At 51.6% G+C, this 12,892-nt stretch overlaps 1 protein-coding gene across 12 annotated transcripts in view; it reads right to left on the reverse strand.

Annotated features, from left to right (window-relative positions):
• The window catches only part of SIPA1L3 (signal induced proliferation associated 1 like 3), a 312,053-nt gene that overhangs the window by 12,641 nt on the left and 286,520 nt on the right, over positions 1-12,892 (reverse strand). For 9 of the 12 annotated variants that reach the window (XM_059666685.1, XM_059666686.1, XM_059666687.1 and 6 more), the window contains 2 exons: positions 2,991-3,180; positions 2,049-2,298 (listed from right to left, as the gene is read on the reverse strand). In XM_059666685.1, the coding sequence (XP_059522668.1) occupies positions 2,049-2,298; positions 2,991-3,180 (440 nt within the window). Of the gene's footprint in view, positions 1-2,048; positions 2,302-2,990; positions 3,181-7,118; positions 7,147-12,892 lie in introns of those variants that run through there. The other 3 variants (XM_059666688.1, XM_059666689.1, XM_059666693.1) reach the window with 3 other exon arrangements.

Consider the following 12,892-nt stretch of genomic DNA (forward strand, 5'->3'; position numbering starts at 1 on the left):
ACCACCAAGCTCTGTATCTCCAGCCTGCAGGCATGTCACTGCTGAGCTGGTGGGGGCCATGGGAGCAGCTGCCACTGCCCAGTGAGAAATCAGCAGGTGCTGTTGTGAGACGCTCCTTAGCAAGGAGGGTCCTTGATTAGTGAAGCCTGAGGTGGGCCAACCCCCTGACATGGCTTGGAAAGAGCTCTTGAGCAGGCTTGGGAGAGGCGGAGGCCCAGACGCCATGGCCAGGCTGAGGCCAGATGGCAATCTCCCTGACTAAGGGGGACGGGTGTCATGTGGGTGAAGAGAGGTGTGCCTGTGTGCCTGTGAGAGGGAGTCCTGGGCTGGGGTCACCACAGTGACTTAGGCCCTGCTCTTAGGAAGCCTCCAGTCTGGCGAGGGAAACAGACCCATCCCCACATGACAACCACAGTGAATGGGGCTGTAATGGGGCAATGAAAGGCAGAGGGATTGGGAATGGGATGGGAGCACCCCAAGGTGCAGTGGGGGCCATGAGGAGTGCCTGATTCATCCTGGAGGCAGTAGTGTCTGAGCTGAGACTGATAGGGTGTGCAGAGCTGGTCAGAGGCATTCAAACCTGTCTTCTGTGTTCTCTGTGCATACGACCTCTGCCTTGGCCCTCTCTCACCTTCTCCTCAGTATGTGTTGAATGCCAACCATGTGCCAGGCCCTGCCTGAGGCAGACAGGGCAGTAAGGATGAAAGACAAAGGAGGGAGGCAGAGGGAGGGTTAGGGAAGCTTGAGGAATTCCCCCTGAAACTCAGCCCCACTGGGGCAGGAATGTTCTTTGACGTGCTTGTCACTGCATGCCCAGCGCCTAGAGCAGAGCCTGGCCCACAGCACGTGGAATGAAGGTAATGAGGGGCTGGGATGGTGCCCTGAGAGGAAGTCAGGGAGATGGGCCAGCTTGGGGCTGGGGAAGATACCTAGGAAAGAGCAATGACTGAACAAAGCCCTTAGGAGAAGCAGGAGTTTCAAGAGCAGGGTTGGGAGAATGGCATGACAGGCAGAGGGAACAGACATGTGGAATGTCCTGAGGAGGAAAGGTCTGGTGGCCTGGAGGATCTCAAGAAGGGTACTGTGAAGTGGAGTAGCTGAGATTGGGCCCCAAAACATAAGAGTATGGATCCAGACACTATGGCAGTGGGGAACCAAGAGAATTCTAAGTGGAGAAATAGACCCTTTCAAAAAAAATCCCAGAGCCTCCTCCATCTACTCTGTGTGTACAAGAGGCTCCATCAATGATATGGGACATAGGCCTTCAGCCAAAACCCTTGGGGAAAACACATCTCTCTCCAGACCTGTCTGGACTTGGGAGGCTGTGCTACATATGACGCAGCCCCAGGGGGCAGGTGGTGCTCTGCAACGAAGCAGCATCTTTCCCACTAAGCGGGGTGATGGAGGATCATCAAGAGCTGCATGTGCGCTGTGTTGGGTTGTGCTGATAGTGAGCTTGGCCCTACCCTCTCCCCTCCCTTCAGTTTCAGAGCCTTTGGGTGTGGAAAGGGATCTGAAGGTAGACCAAAGGCTTTTTGATGGGGGACGCTCAGTAAATATTTGCTGGATGAATAGAGGATGGATGAGCTGCACCCCTGCACTCCCTCCCTCCCTGGCAGACCTGGGGGAGTCAGGTAGGTAAAGCCATGATCAGTAGGTAATCTGTTTGAAGCTGGAACAGGTAACAGGGCTGGAGGTCAGCTGATGCCAACCCCTGATCCTCAGGACCCCAGCCAACTACACCTGGCGAGACTGATCTCCCATTTCTGGTATCAGATGACCCCAATCCTTGGGTGCTCCAGATTCCAGGGTGACCCCCTGGAAATCCTCAGTCTTGGCCAATAATCCCTTGCTTCCTGGGTGACACTGTGCCTACCCATCAGGCCCCCTTGAAGTTCATTGTGTAGCCCAGTTCCCTCCCTCAGCTGACTCCAATGACCTCTTGCCTCTGACCTCCAGGTAACCCACAGGTGACCTCCAAGCCCTGTCCCTCTTGCTTCCCAACCATGGGGTAACTCCCCTGACAGCCCCAAGGTACCCACACTCACATGTCTTCTCTGGGAAGCCGTTGCCAGGGGCAGGGATGGTGCTGGGGCTGCTGCTGCCTGGCAGATGAGAGTGCTGGTGCTGGCGGCGGGCGGGCAGCGTGCTGGAGGGGAAGACGCAGGTGCTGGTGAAGAGCACGTCACTAGGCAGGCCCGCCTCCAGGCTGGCGGAGTTGGCAAAGCTGGGCTCACGCCGCCCGCTGCATAGACTCTCGTCAGACAGTGTCCGCTGAAGACTCTTCTGTGGCGATTGCTGCTGAGATAGGGGAGGGACACGGGGCACGGTCGTGGCCTGGCCCATGGTCACCGTTCTCAGAAGTGCCTTCCTGTCCTGGACATCTGTGGCTCTTACCCACCCAGCATCCATTTTTGCCCCTTTCTGGTCAAAGCACCCCAGTTTCCCTCTGAGGATTCTTCCTCCACCACTTGGAGACCACTCAGTTCTGCCCTCTAGCTCCAGGTAAGACTAGGGAAGGTGGTGTGGCCTGAGCTGGACCAATGAGAATGGGTCACTGCTGGGGACCACTGGGGACAGAGCGCTGCCTTCCCTAGTGCTGTGGGATACAGCCCTCTCCATCCCCACAAGAGTGCATGCCTGAGAGAAAGACCAGTCAGGGGTAGGCGGGGACAATGGGGGGTATAGAGGGACCAAGGACAACTGCGGTTTTGGTCCCTGGGAACCCTGCCTCCACTTTTAGTGCCCGAGGTTGGGCTCCATGAGGCCTCTGAGAACTTCCCTGTCACGTGAGGTCCTCTAGTGTGCAACAAATCCCTGCCTGCCCACCAGGCTGGTTTACACCGTGCCTTTGGCCTGACTGATGATGTGATGTCCCGAATCCCTGCCACAAAGCCACATACACCCAAACAGGGCTGGCTGGGGTCAAAGGCCAAGGACCTGCAGGAAGAGGCTGGAGCGGCCGTGGGAGGTAGGTTCTCTGCCCTCACCCTCCCTTGCAGCCCACTCCGTACTCCTGCATCTCTCTCCTGGTCTGGCGCCAGGTTGTCCATGATGATGAGCTTCTTCAGGTCATCCTCGATGGTGGACTTATAGTTCTTCCGTGGGGAGCGGAGGTCGCGGAGGGATGCTCTCAACCGTGGCTGCCCAAAGACGTTTTTTGTATTGGTGTCCACCTGCCTGGAACAAGAGATCAGAGTTAGCAGGGTCTTGGGGAGGCGGGAGCTGTGTCTCAAATCTGTCCTAACTCGAGAAGGCCCGACGCCACTGGGCGAGTGACCGCAGCCTTCTCTATCTCACCTGGTATGACAGGAGACCTCGTTTGTTCTCCATTCACTCACCCCACAAATACTTCCCAGGGACCTACTCTGCGCCAACCTGCTGCAGAAGGGACGCAGCAGTGAGCATGGAGCCGCCCTTCAGTCAGGAAGCCTGACAATGAGTAAACAAACAGAGATCCCAGAATGTGCCGTAGAAAGAGGTGTCAGAAGCAAATAAAGCTGGGTAAATGGACAGGATGACTGGATGGAGAATGGCTTTTCTGAGGGGTGGCATGGGAACAAGAGTGGTGAGTCTGAGGACTGGAGGGGTGGAGTGGGGAGGGCAGTGTGGTGGGAGGTGAGGTCTGGGTGGGGGCAGGGCAGACTGCACAGGACTCATGAGCCACTGTGGGGACTTGGAGGCATGTGGGAGGCTCTGCAGTTCTGAGCTGGCGAGGGTGGGGTCCTGATTTGCCTTGTAGAATTGCTCTGGTTGTTGAACATAAAAGTGACCTTCACAGAGGTGGGGACAAGAGGGGAAGCAGGGAGATAGCGAGGAAGCTCCTGCAGGTGAGATGAAAGTGGCCCAGACCAGGACTTCCAGCCACAGAAGAGGAATGAGACCTCACAGAGGGAGAACCCCTGGGCGACTGGTCCCCAGCAGTAAGTGCCAGGCCACAGGCAGTAGATCTCTGGCCTGGGTGCTCTAGGAGCTGTCATCAGCTCTCCTGGCCTGTTTCCACATCCTTACACGGGGTAAGGGAGCTCATACACTGTGAGGTAACAGGGTCTAGAGATGAGGCTCCTGTAACCTGGGCAGGGGCCTGGAGCCCCTGACTTTCCCATCTCCGCTTTTCTACTCTGCCTTTCATTCCAGAAGTTGGTCCGTGAGCTCGAGTCACTGATCACTGCCGAAATCTGACCCCATACTGCCTTCCAGAATACTCTGTGGTCTAAAAGCCACTGAAGCACAGTCTAGGTTAAAGGCAGGAGCCCTGGAGACGCAGGCTTGGAGTTGAGTCTTGACTGCTTGTTCTTTCTGTGGGAGCCTGGGCAAGTCACACCATCATTCTGACCCTCAGGTTGCTCACCAGGAAAACATGCTGACCTTATGGAATTGTAGAGTTTGCTGCAAAGCACTGTAGACATTTGACCCAGAGCGATGCTTGGGAAAATGAGGGCTGCCCTTGAAACAGTTTACCTGGCTGACCAGCACCTTGAGCTGCTCCCTTATCCCCTCTGCTGGCTCCACAGGCCACTACTAGATAGTGCCCTTAGCCCTACCCTGGGTTTTGGGGTCATTGCTCTTGGGACTTCCCCTGAGGCCTCCTCCTGCCTTCTGATTCTAGCCCAGCCTTTGGGTTCAAGTCTTATTTCCCTGGTGAAAACTGGGCCTCTGATCTGAGGTGTTGCCAGGAGAGAAGAAGCAACAGCTACAGGAGCAGTCTTCACCGTGCAGCAGCATCATCCCCCATCCCGAGGACTCCCTGTGTGCTGTTACACTTGCACAGCAGCCCTCCCTGGGAGCCACCGTTACTATCACCCCCTTCAACAGATGGGAAACTGAGGCACAGAGAGGTAAAGTAACTATACAGTGCTTGTCTGGTGAGTGGAGGAGTCAGGATCCCTGCCAAGGCCACCAAGTTGCAGAGCCTAGAGGTGTCACTGCCATGTTTATATCACAAAGATGGCATGCAAACGACACACATTTGTGGCACACAGTCACATTTGGTTTTAAAATATACTTTCATATGTAGAAAAAAATTCTGGAAGAAATGATGAACCATGATTACTTCTGGGAAATGGGAAAATAAACTTTTCATCTGATACCCTTCTGTCTGAATTTATTTTACCATTAGAAACCCAGTGCACAAATTCATGCATGGATGGGGTCCGGCTGGCTCCAGTTGGGGCAGATCAGGGCCGGGAGGCTGGGAGGAGGGGCCACTGGCAATTGGCCGGCGGGCCCCGCCCCTGATTGGGGTGGGGGGGCTGATTTTGGGTGGGGCTGGCTATGGGGAGGGGCTGTAGGCCAACCAGCCCTGCCTCGGAATGGGGTGGGGGCAATGATTGGGTGTGGCACCAGCAGGGGGGAGGCGGGGGGGCGGGAGGGAGGAGCTGCAGGTGCTTGGCCAGCCCTGATTGGGGTGGGAGGACCAAGTGGGGGGACGGGGTGCAGGAGGTTGGCTGGCCGGCCCTGCCCCCTATTGGGGTGGGGGGTGTGATCAGGGGCAGGGCCAGCCAGGGGGGAAGGGCCATGGGGGGTTGGCCAGCCGGCCCCACCACCTGATCAGGCCAGTTTACTGGCTGCAGTGGGCATCATAGCAATCAGTAGTTCCAGTCTACAGCATTCGATTGCAGCTTTATATATATATATATAGATAGATAGATAAGCACATGTTATAACAACAACAACAATAGTAACAGTAATTAATTTTTAAAAAGCTGAAACCCTTCTCACAGCCAATTGGCCTGGAGGTCAAATGCCCCCCAGTGTTACCTACAACAATCAAGGCTTAACTACAACAAGACTGCGCACGAAGACCACAAGGGGGTACACCAAGAAAGCATAAAAAATGCAGAGACAAAGAAACAGGACACAAATGACAGAAATGGAGGAAAGCAAACTGCTGGACATAGAGTTCAAAACCACACTTTTAAGGTGTTTCAAGAACTGTTTAGAAGCCGCCGATAAATTTAGTAAGGCCCTCGAAAAGACTGGTGAGACTGCCGATAAATGTAGTGAGATCCTCAAGAAATCTCGTGAGATCCTCGATGTTGTGATAAAGGACCAACTAGAAATTAAGCATACACTGACTGAAATAAAGAATATTATACAGACTCCCAACAGCAGACCAGAGGAGTGCAAGAGTCAAGTCAAAGATTTGAAATATGAAGAAGCAAAAAACACCCAACTAGAAAAGCAAAATGAAAAAAGAATCCAAAAATATGAAGATAGTGTAAGGAGCCTCTGGGACAGCTTCAAGCGTACCAACATCAGAATTATAGGGGTGCCAGAAGATGAGAGAGCAAGATATTGAAAACCTATTTGAAGAAATAATGACAGAAAACTTCCCCTACCTGGTGAAAGAAATAGACTTACAAGTCCAGGAAGCGCAGAGAACCCCAAACAAAAGGAACCCAAAGAGGACCACACCAAGACACATCATAATTAAAATGCCAAGAGCAAAAGACAAAGAGAGAATCTTAAAAGCAGCAAGAGAAAAACAGTCAATTACCTACAAGGGAGCACCCATACGACTGTCAGCTGATTTCTCAACAGAAACTTTGCAGGCCAGAAGGGAGTGGCAAGAAATATTCAAAGTGATGAAGATTCAAGAACCTACAACCAAGATTACTTTACCCAGCAAAGCTATCATTCAGAATTGAAGGTCAGATAAAGAGCTTCACAGATAAGAAAAAGCTAAAGGAGTTCATCACCACCAAACCAGTATTATATGAAATGCTGAAAGGTATCCTTTAAGAAGAGGAAGAAGAAGAAAAAGGTAAAGATACAAATTATTAACAACAAATACACATCTATCAACAAGTGAACCTAAAAATCAAGGGAATACATAATCTGATGAACAGAATGAACTGGTGATTATAATAGAATCAGGGGCATAGAAAGGGAATGGACTGACTATTCTTGTGGGGGGAGGGGGGATGGGGGATGCGGGAAGAGATTGGACAAAAATCGTGCATCTATGAATGAGGACACTGGGTGGGGAGTAAGGGCGGAGGGTGGGGTGGGAACTGGGTGGAGGGGAGTTGTGGGGGGGGGGATAAAAAAATAAAAAGCTGAAACCTAGACTTCCATCATTTTGTCTGGACTCCAGAGGTTTTGAAGTCCACAATTTCTTTTTCATTTTCTCAGCCTCTAGCTCTGGGATTTTAACAAAGAAAGGAAGAAAGGGTGGCAAGTTTTTTCTTGTTAAGTCATATTCCTCCCCACATGAGAATTCAGGTCTAGGCTAATTCTGGCTCTGTTACAGTGTTCTCTGGGCAAATGAAAAGCTTTAGATCTGAGAGAAACAGATACAGAGAGAAAGGAAGAGATGCAGGCATCCCAGAGTAAATCTTCCTCCCATGGGAACTGGAAGGGGACCCACCCATCTCCTTTCTCTTTAGATTTCTCCATTTCCAGAATCCCCTGCACAGGGAGGGTGTGACTCAGTACAAGGTACGGTGGTGCTGTGCCCATGTGCATGGGGCCGGGTGGAACAGGTGGGCCCTCAGTTTACCCAGTGGGGAAGGGGCATTGTCCATGAGGCTCTCCTCTGGGAGGGTGTAAAAATACCTGCTGAAAACTTTTAAACATGCTCTCTCTCTGTCTTAGGAGTCCTACTTCTGGGACTGGGTCCTCCAGAAGGTCTGCCTCAACCCACATGTGCCTGGTGTACCGGATACTATATGGGGTCCTGTCTCTGCCTGTGGGGTAAATACAGAAGCAGGGAAGGGTGACGCACCACGGAAAAAGAAATGGAGCAACCCACATGACACAGGAAGAGGTTCTTCCAGGTAGGTCATGGGAATAAATGTATGAAATCATTTTTAGAAAATAAAATTCACACACAGCTTAGCTGAATATATTGAAGTTCACCAAACCCTCAGTTCCAAAACTGGATATGTGGGGGATTCTCTTTCTAAAAACAGTCCTCTGGTAGCTCAGTTGGTTAGAGCATTGTCTTGATATGCCAAGGTTGTAGGTTTGATCCCTGTTCATGGCACGTAACAAGAATCAACCAATGAATACATAAATAAGTGCAACAACAAATCAGTGTTTCTCTCTTTCTTCCCCTCGCTCTTTAAAATAAAAAAATAAAAATTTAGAATAAACACACAAACCTCCTATTCCCCAAAGAACAAAAAAAATTCTTCACCATAGCCCACAAGGTCCCAAACAACCTGTCCTGGCCCCTCTCAGCCCTCACCTCCATCTTCACAGGCCTCCCACTGTTCCTTAAACACCAGGCACGTCCCTACCCTAGGGCACTTGCACAGGCTTTTCTGTCTGCCTAGAGTGCCCTGCCCAGCATTCTCCATGAATGAATGGCAACTTCTCATCCATCCAGCTTAGCTCAAATGTCACCTCTTCTAAGAGGCCTCCCCTGACCACTCAACCTCCTGGTACTCACTCCCAGCCCAGGTGCCCTCAATCATGCAATCCTGTGCTTTTTCTTTTCTGAAGTCACTTCATGAGGATTTGTTGTGTGTATTGTGCATTTGCGTTCTCTCTCCTTCCACCTTAACTTGCAGCCTTCTGTGTTCTGTGTCCTGTGGCAATCAGGAACAGGAGTGCCACACTGTGGGCAGTTAAATGTAGTTGTTAATGAGTATCAGATGAAGCCTTCCTTCCTTCTTTCCCTCCCTCCTTCCTTCCTAGCAACCTCTTATCTTCCTCCTCCCTCCCTGCCTTCCTTTCTTCTTTCCTTTTACAAGCTTAAATGACTTTCATAAAACAGAAAGAAAAAGATACCTTGACAAGTTAAGCCAAAAGAATGAGTATTCCTTCCCACTGTTTAGTTTGTGTTCATTTGCTAAAATCTCCTTCCCAGCTCTGAGGATGGCTAGGTCTAACGGCACATTCCTAATTCTACAGTGGAAGAAGTCAGGCTAGAACTTTCTCCCCTGACCCTCAAATCTGCATCTGTCTCGCCTATTGCAGGTTTCATGGCCTGATACTATTAGTGGGCTGCTGTGACATGTCTAAAGGGAAAAAAAGTATGATGAAATTCAGTTTGGAGAGTCAACTAATCACTTTTACTTATTTTCTTTTTTCTGGAAGAAATTTTCCAATGTTTTTTTCTAAATTGTAAAGTCCAAGCCGTAACCGGTTTGGCTCAGTGGATAGAGCATCAGCCTGTGGACTGAAAGGTCCCAGGTTTGATTCCGGTCCAGGGCATGTACCTTGGTTGCGGGCACATCCCCAGTAGGAGGTGTGCAGGAGGCAGCTGATCGATGTTTCTCTCTCATCGATGTTTCTAACTCTCTCTCTCCCTTCCTCTCTGTAAAAAATCAATAAAATATATTCAAAAAAATAAATTGTAAAGTCCAAGCAATAGTTTACAATGGCATTAATTCCAGGTTAAAAAAACCCAAACCAAAATGGGCTTGTATAGCTTTGATATTCTTCCTTTTTTCTAAGATCTCTGGTTTCTACAGTTGTCAAAACATAATACCCTCGGAGGATAACATGAACTACTCTGACCTTAGAAAGAAGAGATTACCTTCTATATGCTAATATGGAACCTTTGTCAAGGTATTTGAAGAGAAAAGAACAAGTGAAGCCCTAGCCGGTTTGGCTCAGTGGATAGAGCATCGGCCTGCAGACTGAAGGGTCCTGGGTTCGATTCTGGTCAGGGGCACATACCTAGGTTTCAGGCTTGATCCCCAGTAGGGGGTATGGGGGAGGCAGCCAATCAAGGATTCTCTCTCATCACTGATGTTCTTTTCTCTCTCTCTGTCCCTCTTCCTTCCTCTCTGAAGTTAATCTACACTAATAAAAGACAAACATGCAAATTGACCATACCTTCGCTATGCCTTAAGCCATGCCCACCAGCCAATCAGAGTGACTAAATGCAAATTAACCCAACCAAGATGGCGGCCGGCAGCCACGGAGCTGGAGCAAGCAGGAGGCTTGGTTGCCCCAATGATGGAGGAAGCCAAGCTTTGTGCCTGCTGCGGCCAGCTCTGAGCTCCACTCAAAGCAACAAAGTTTCAATTATAGAAGAAAAATAAATCCCAGATACCTGCTTTCAGCTGGCCGTGGCCATGGAGCTGGAGCGAGCAGGAGGCTGGGTTGCCCCTGGTGATGGAGGAAGCCAAGCTTCCCTCCCTCCTGCCGGCTCTGAGCTCCTCTCAAGGCTACAAAGTTTCAATTATAGAGGGTAAATAAATCCCAGAATAAAAAAGAAAAGAGAAAAAGGAGAGACTGGGAGCTTCCGTTGGCGGCGGGCTTGGCCAGCCTGAAAACAGCCCTCAGCCCCTCACCCAGACTGGCAAGGCACCCCAGTGGGGACCCCCCAACCCTAAAGGGGGCGTGGCCAGCCTGAAAACAGCCATCAGCCCCTCACCCAGGCTGGCCAAACCTCCATGGGGTGAGGGTCCCCACTGGGGGGGAGGCCTTGACCAGCCTGCAAACAGCCATCAGCCCCTCACCCAGGCTGGCTAGGCACCCCAGTGGGGACCCCCACCCTGGAGGGGGTGTGACCAGCTGCAAACAGCCATCAGCCCCTCACCCAGGCTGGCCAGGCACCCAAGCGGGACCCCCACCCTGATCCGGGACACCCTTCAGGGCAAACCAGCCGGCCCCCACCCATGCACCAGGCATCTATCCTATATAATAAAAGGGTAATATGCAAACTGACCCCAACAGCAGAACAACTGGGAATGACTGGTCACTATGACACACACTGACCACCAGTGGGCAGACACTCAATGCAGGAGCTGCCCCCTGGTGGTCAGTGCACTCCCACAGGGGGTGCTCTGCTCAGCCACAAACCAGGCTGACGGCTGCCAGTACAGCGGTGGTGGTGGGAGCCTCTCCCGCCTCCTCAGCAGCTCTAAGGATGTCAGACTGCAGCTTAGGCCTGCTCCCTGCTGGCAAGTGGACATCCCCCAATGACTCTCGGGCTGCCAGAGGTATGTCTGATTGCCAGCTTAGGCCCAATCCCCTGGGGAGCGGGCCTAAGCCAGCAGGTGGTCATCCCCCGAGAGGTCCCAGACTGCGAGAGGGCACAGGCCAGGCTGAGGGACCCCCTGCCCCGAGTGCACAAATTTTTGTGCACCGGGCCTCTAGTAAATATATATATTTTTTAAAAAGTGAAAAAGGCAGAAGTGCAGAGACAGGAGGTGACCACAGAGATACATAAAGTAGGCAAGGGAAGCACCCTCCCTCACACATGCTTGGTCCAGTCTGGCACTTTTTTTGAAGGATACGGGAGAAAGGAAATAATGGTTGCTTCTGGGAGGGAGCTGGATGGCTGGGGCCAGGCAAGGAGAAAGGCTCAGTTTTCACTGCTAACTTTTTTGTACTAGTTTGATTTTTTTTAAAACCCTGTGCATATGGTACATTTTAAAACGCAAATGAAGAAAACATCCAGAGCCTCTCCTCAAGGTTCTGACCTAATTTGCCTATGTTGTCTGAAGTTGGATTTTGTCATGTGGAATTAAACCACTTATATTAGAAAAGAATAAAAAGACAGAAAAATTACCAAGAAGGCTCTGCAGTTAGGACCCTGACAAGGCAACCAAAGGCTCCAACTTGGTTGATCCCAAGCTGACTGGGAGTTCTGGCCTCCAACTGGGGCAGCTCCCTCGGGGCGGGTTAATTAAGCTAATTAGCACCACTGCCGGCCTGCCTGAGCTGGGGGTTCGCCAACTGAGGACACTCACAGGTCTGAACCTCAGGCAGCAGGCAGAGTTTCCTGGAAGGGAGAGTTGGGAGAGTTGGCGGAGTGGGGCAGCCCTTCCAGGGGTGGGGTCATCGGAGAGAGGCCTTCCCTGCTTCTGCTGTGGGTGTGCTGTGCTGGACACAGGGGTCCTAAACCTGAAAAAGGAGGCCGCCCAAATGCCAGGTGCCAATGTCCATCACTACCAGATGCCAATGTCCGTCAGTCCAACCAACAATGACCAGGCACTTCTCTGTGACTCACTGAATCCTCATGCCACTTCTGGATGTAAGTACTCAGAGTCTTTGCCTTTTAAGGCTGGGGAAACTGAGGCACAGTGAATTAGGAACACCCAGAATCCATATCTACCTGATGCTCTGAGCCACCCTGAGATTCTCTCATGATGAAAGCGGAGTTCAATGTATACAAACTGTGACATCAGCAGCTCCTTGTGACGTGGGCCTCACCTGGGGCCAGTGTGTCTCATGTGGTGGCATTTATTCCTCACAGTAATAAATGTGAGAGGCTTTGGTGCTACCATCACCTCACTCTGCAGGCAAGGGCAGTGATGCTCTGAAGGGTTTGACACACAACAGCAGAGCTGGGGTGTGAACTAGGGTGAACTCAGGCTTGTCCTTGACTGCACTTGTAGTATCAGCAGCAGCAACAGAGCTCACCTGCTGAGTGCTCACTCTCTCCCAGGCCCCAGCTGCCCTTCACATGCATTGTTTCATCTCATCTCCTCAATTGTCCTATATGAGGCAGGGCTGTGCCTCTTACAGATGAGGACGCTTGGGGCCTGGGTCCTCGGGTGTGACCCACTGGGCTTGCCCTCCCTAACCACCACTCCACTCTTTAGGTAACGATAGAGGCTCTCCTCCAGGGCCTGCATCCTCCTCACTGGGCTCTGGGTTTGGGGGCCAGGGGCCAACACACATATACCTAAGAACAACCCTGTGTGCTGTGGCTGACCTGCTTCCCACTCAGGGATAAGTGGTGTCAGTGTAGACAATCCCTGGAAGAGCTGAGGCCTGTTCTTGGCTGTGTCAGCCTTGGGAGGCTTCTCAGGTGGCTGAGGGACCCCTAGCCTGCAGGGCAGTGTGAGCCCTTCAACTGGGTCAAGATCGGGACAGTTGAGGGCTGCTGGTTGTCTCCTGCTCTAGCCTGGCCTCCCCCAGTCAGCCTGGGAAGCCATTCACCTTGTCATGCCCTCACCTGCTAAGTCCTGTGCAACTTGAA

Source organism: Myotis daubentonii, chromosome 15 (genome assembly GCF_963259705.1).
Source record: "Myotis daubentonii chromosome 15, mMyoDau2.1, whole genome shotgun sequence".
Lineage (NCBI taxonomy): Eukaryota > Metazoa > Chordata > Mammalia > Chiroptera > Vespertilionidae > Myotis > Myotis daubentonii.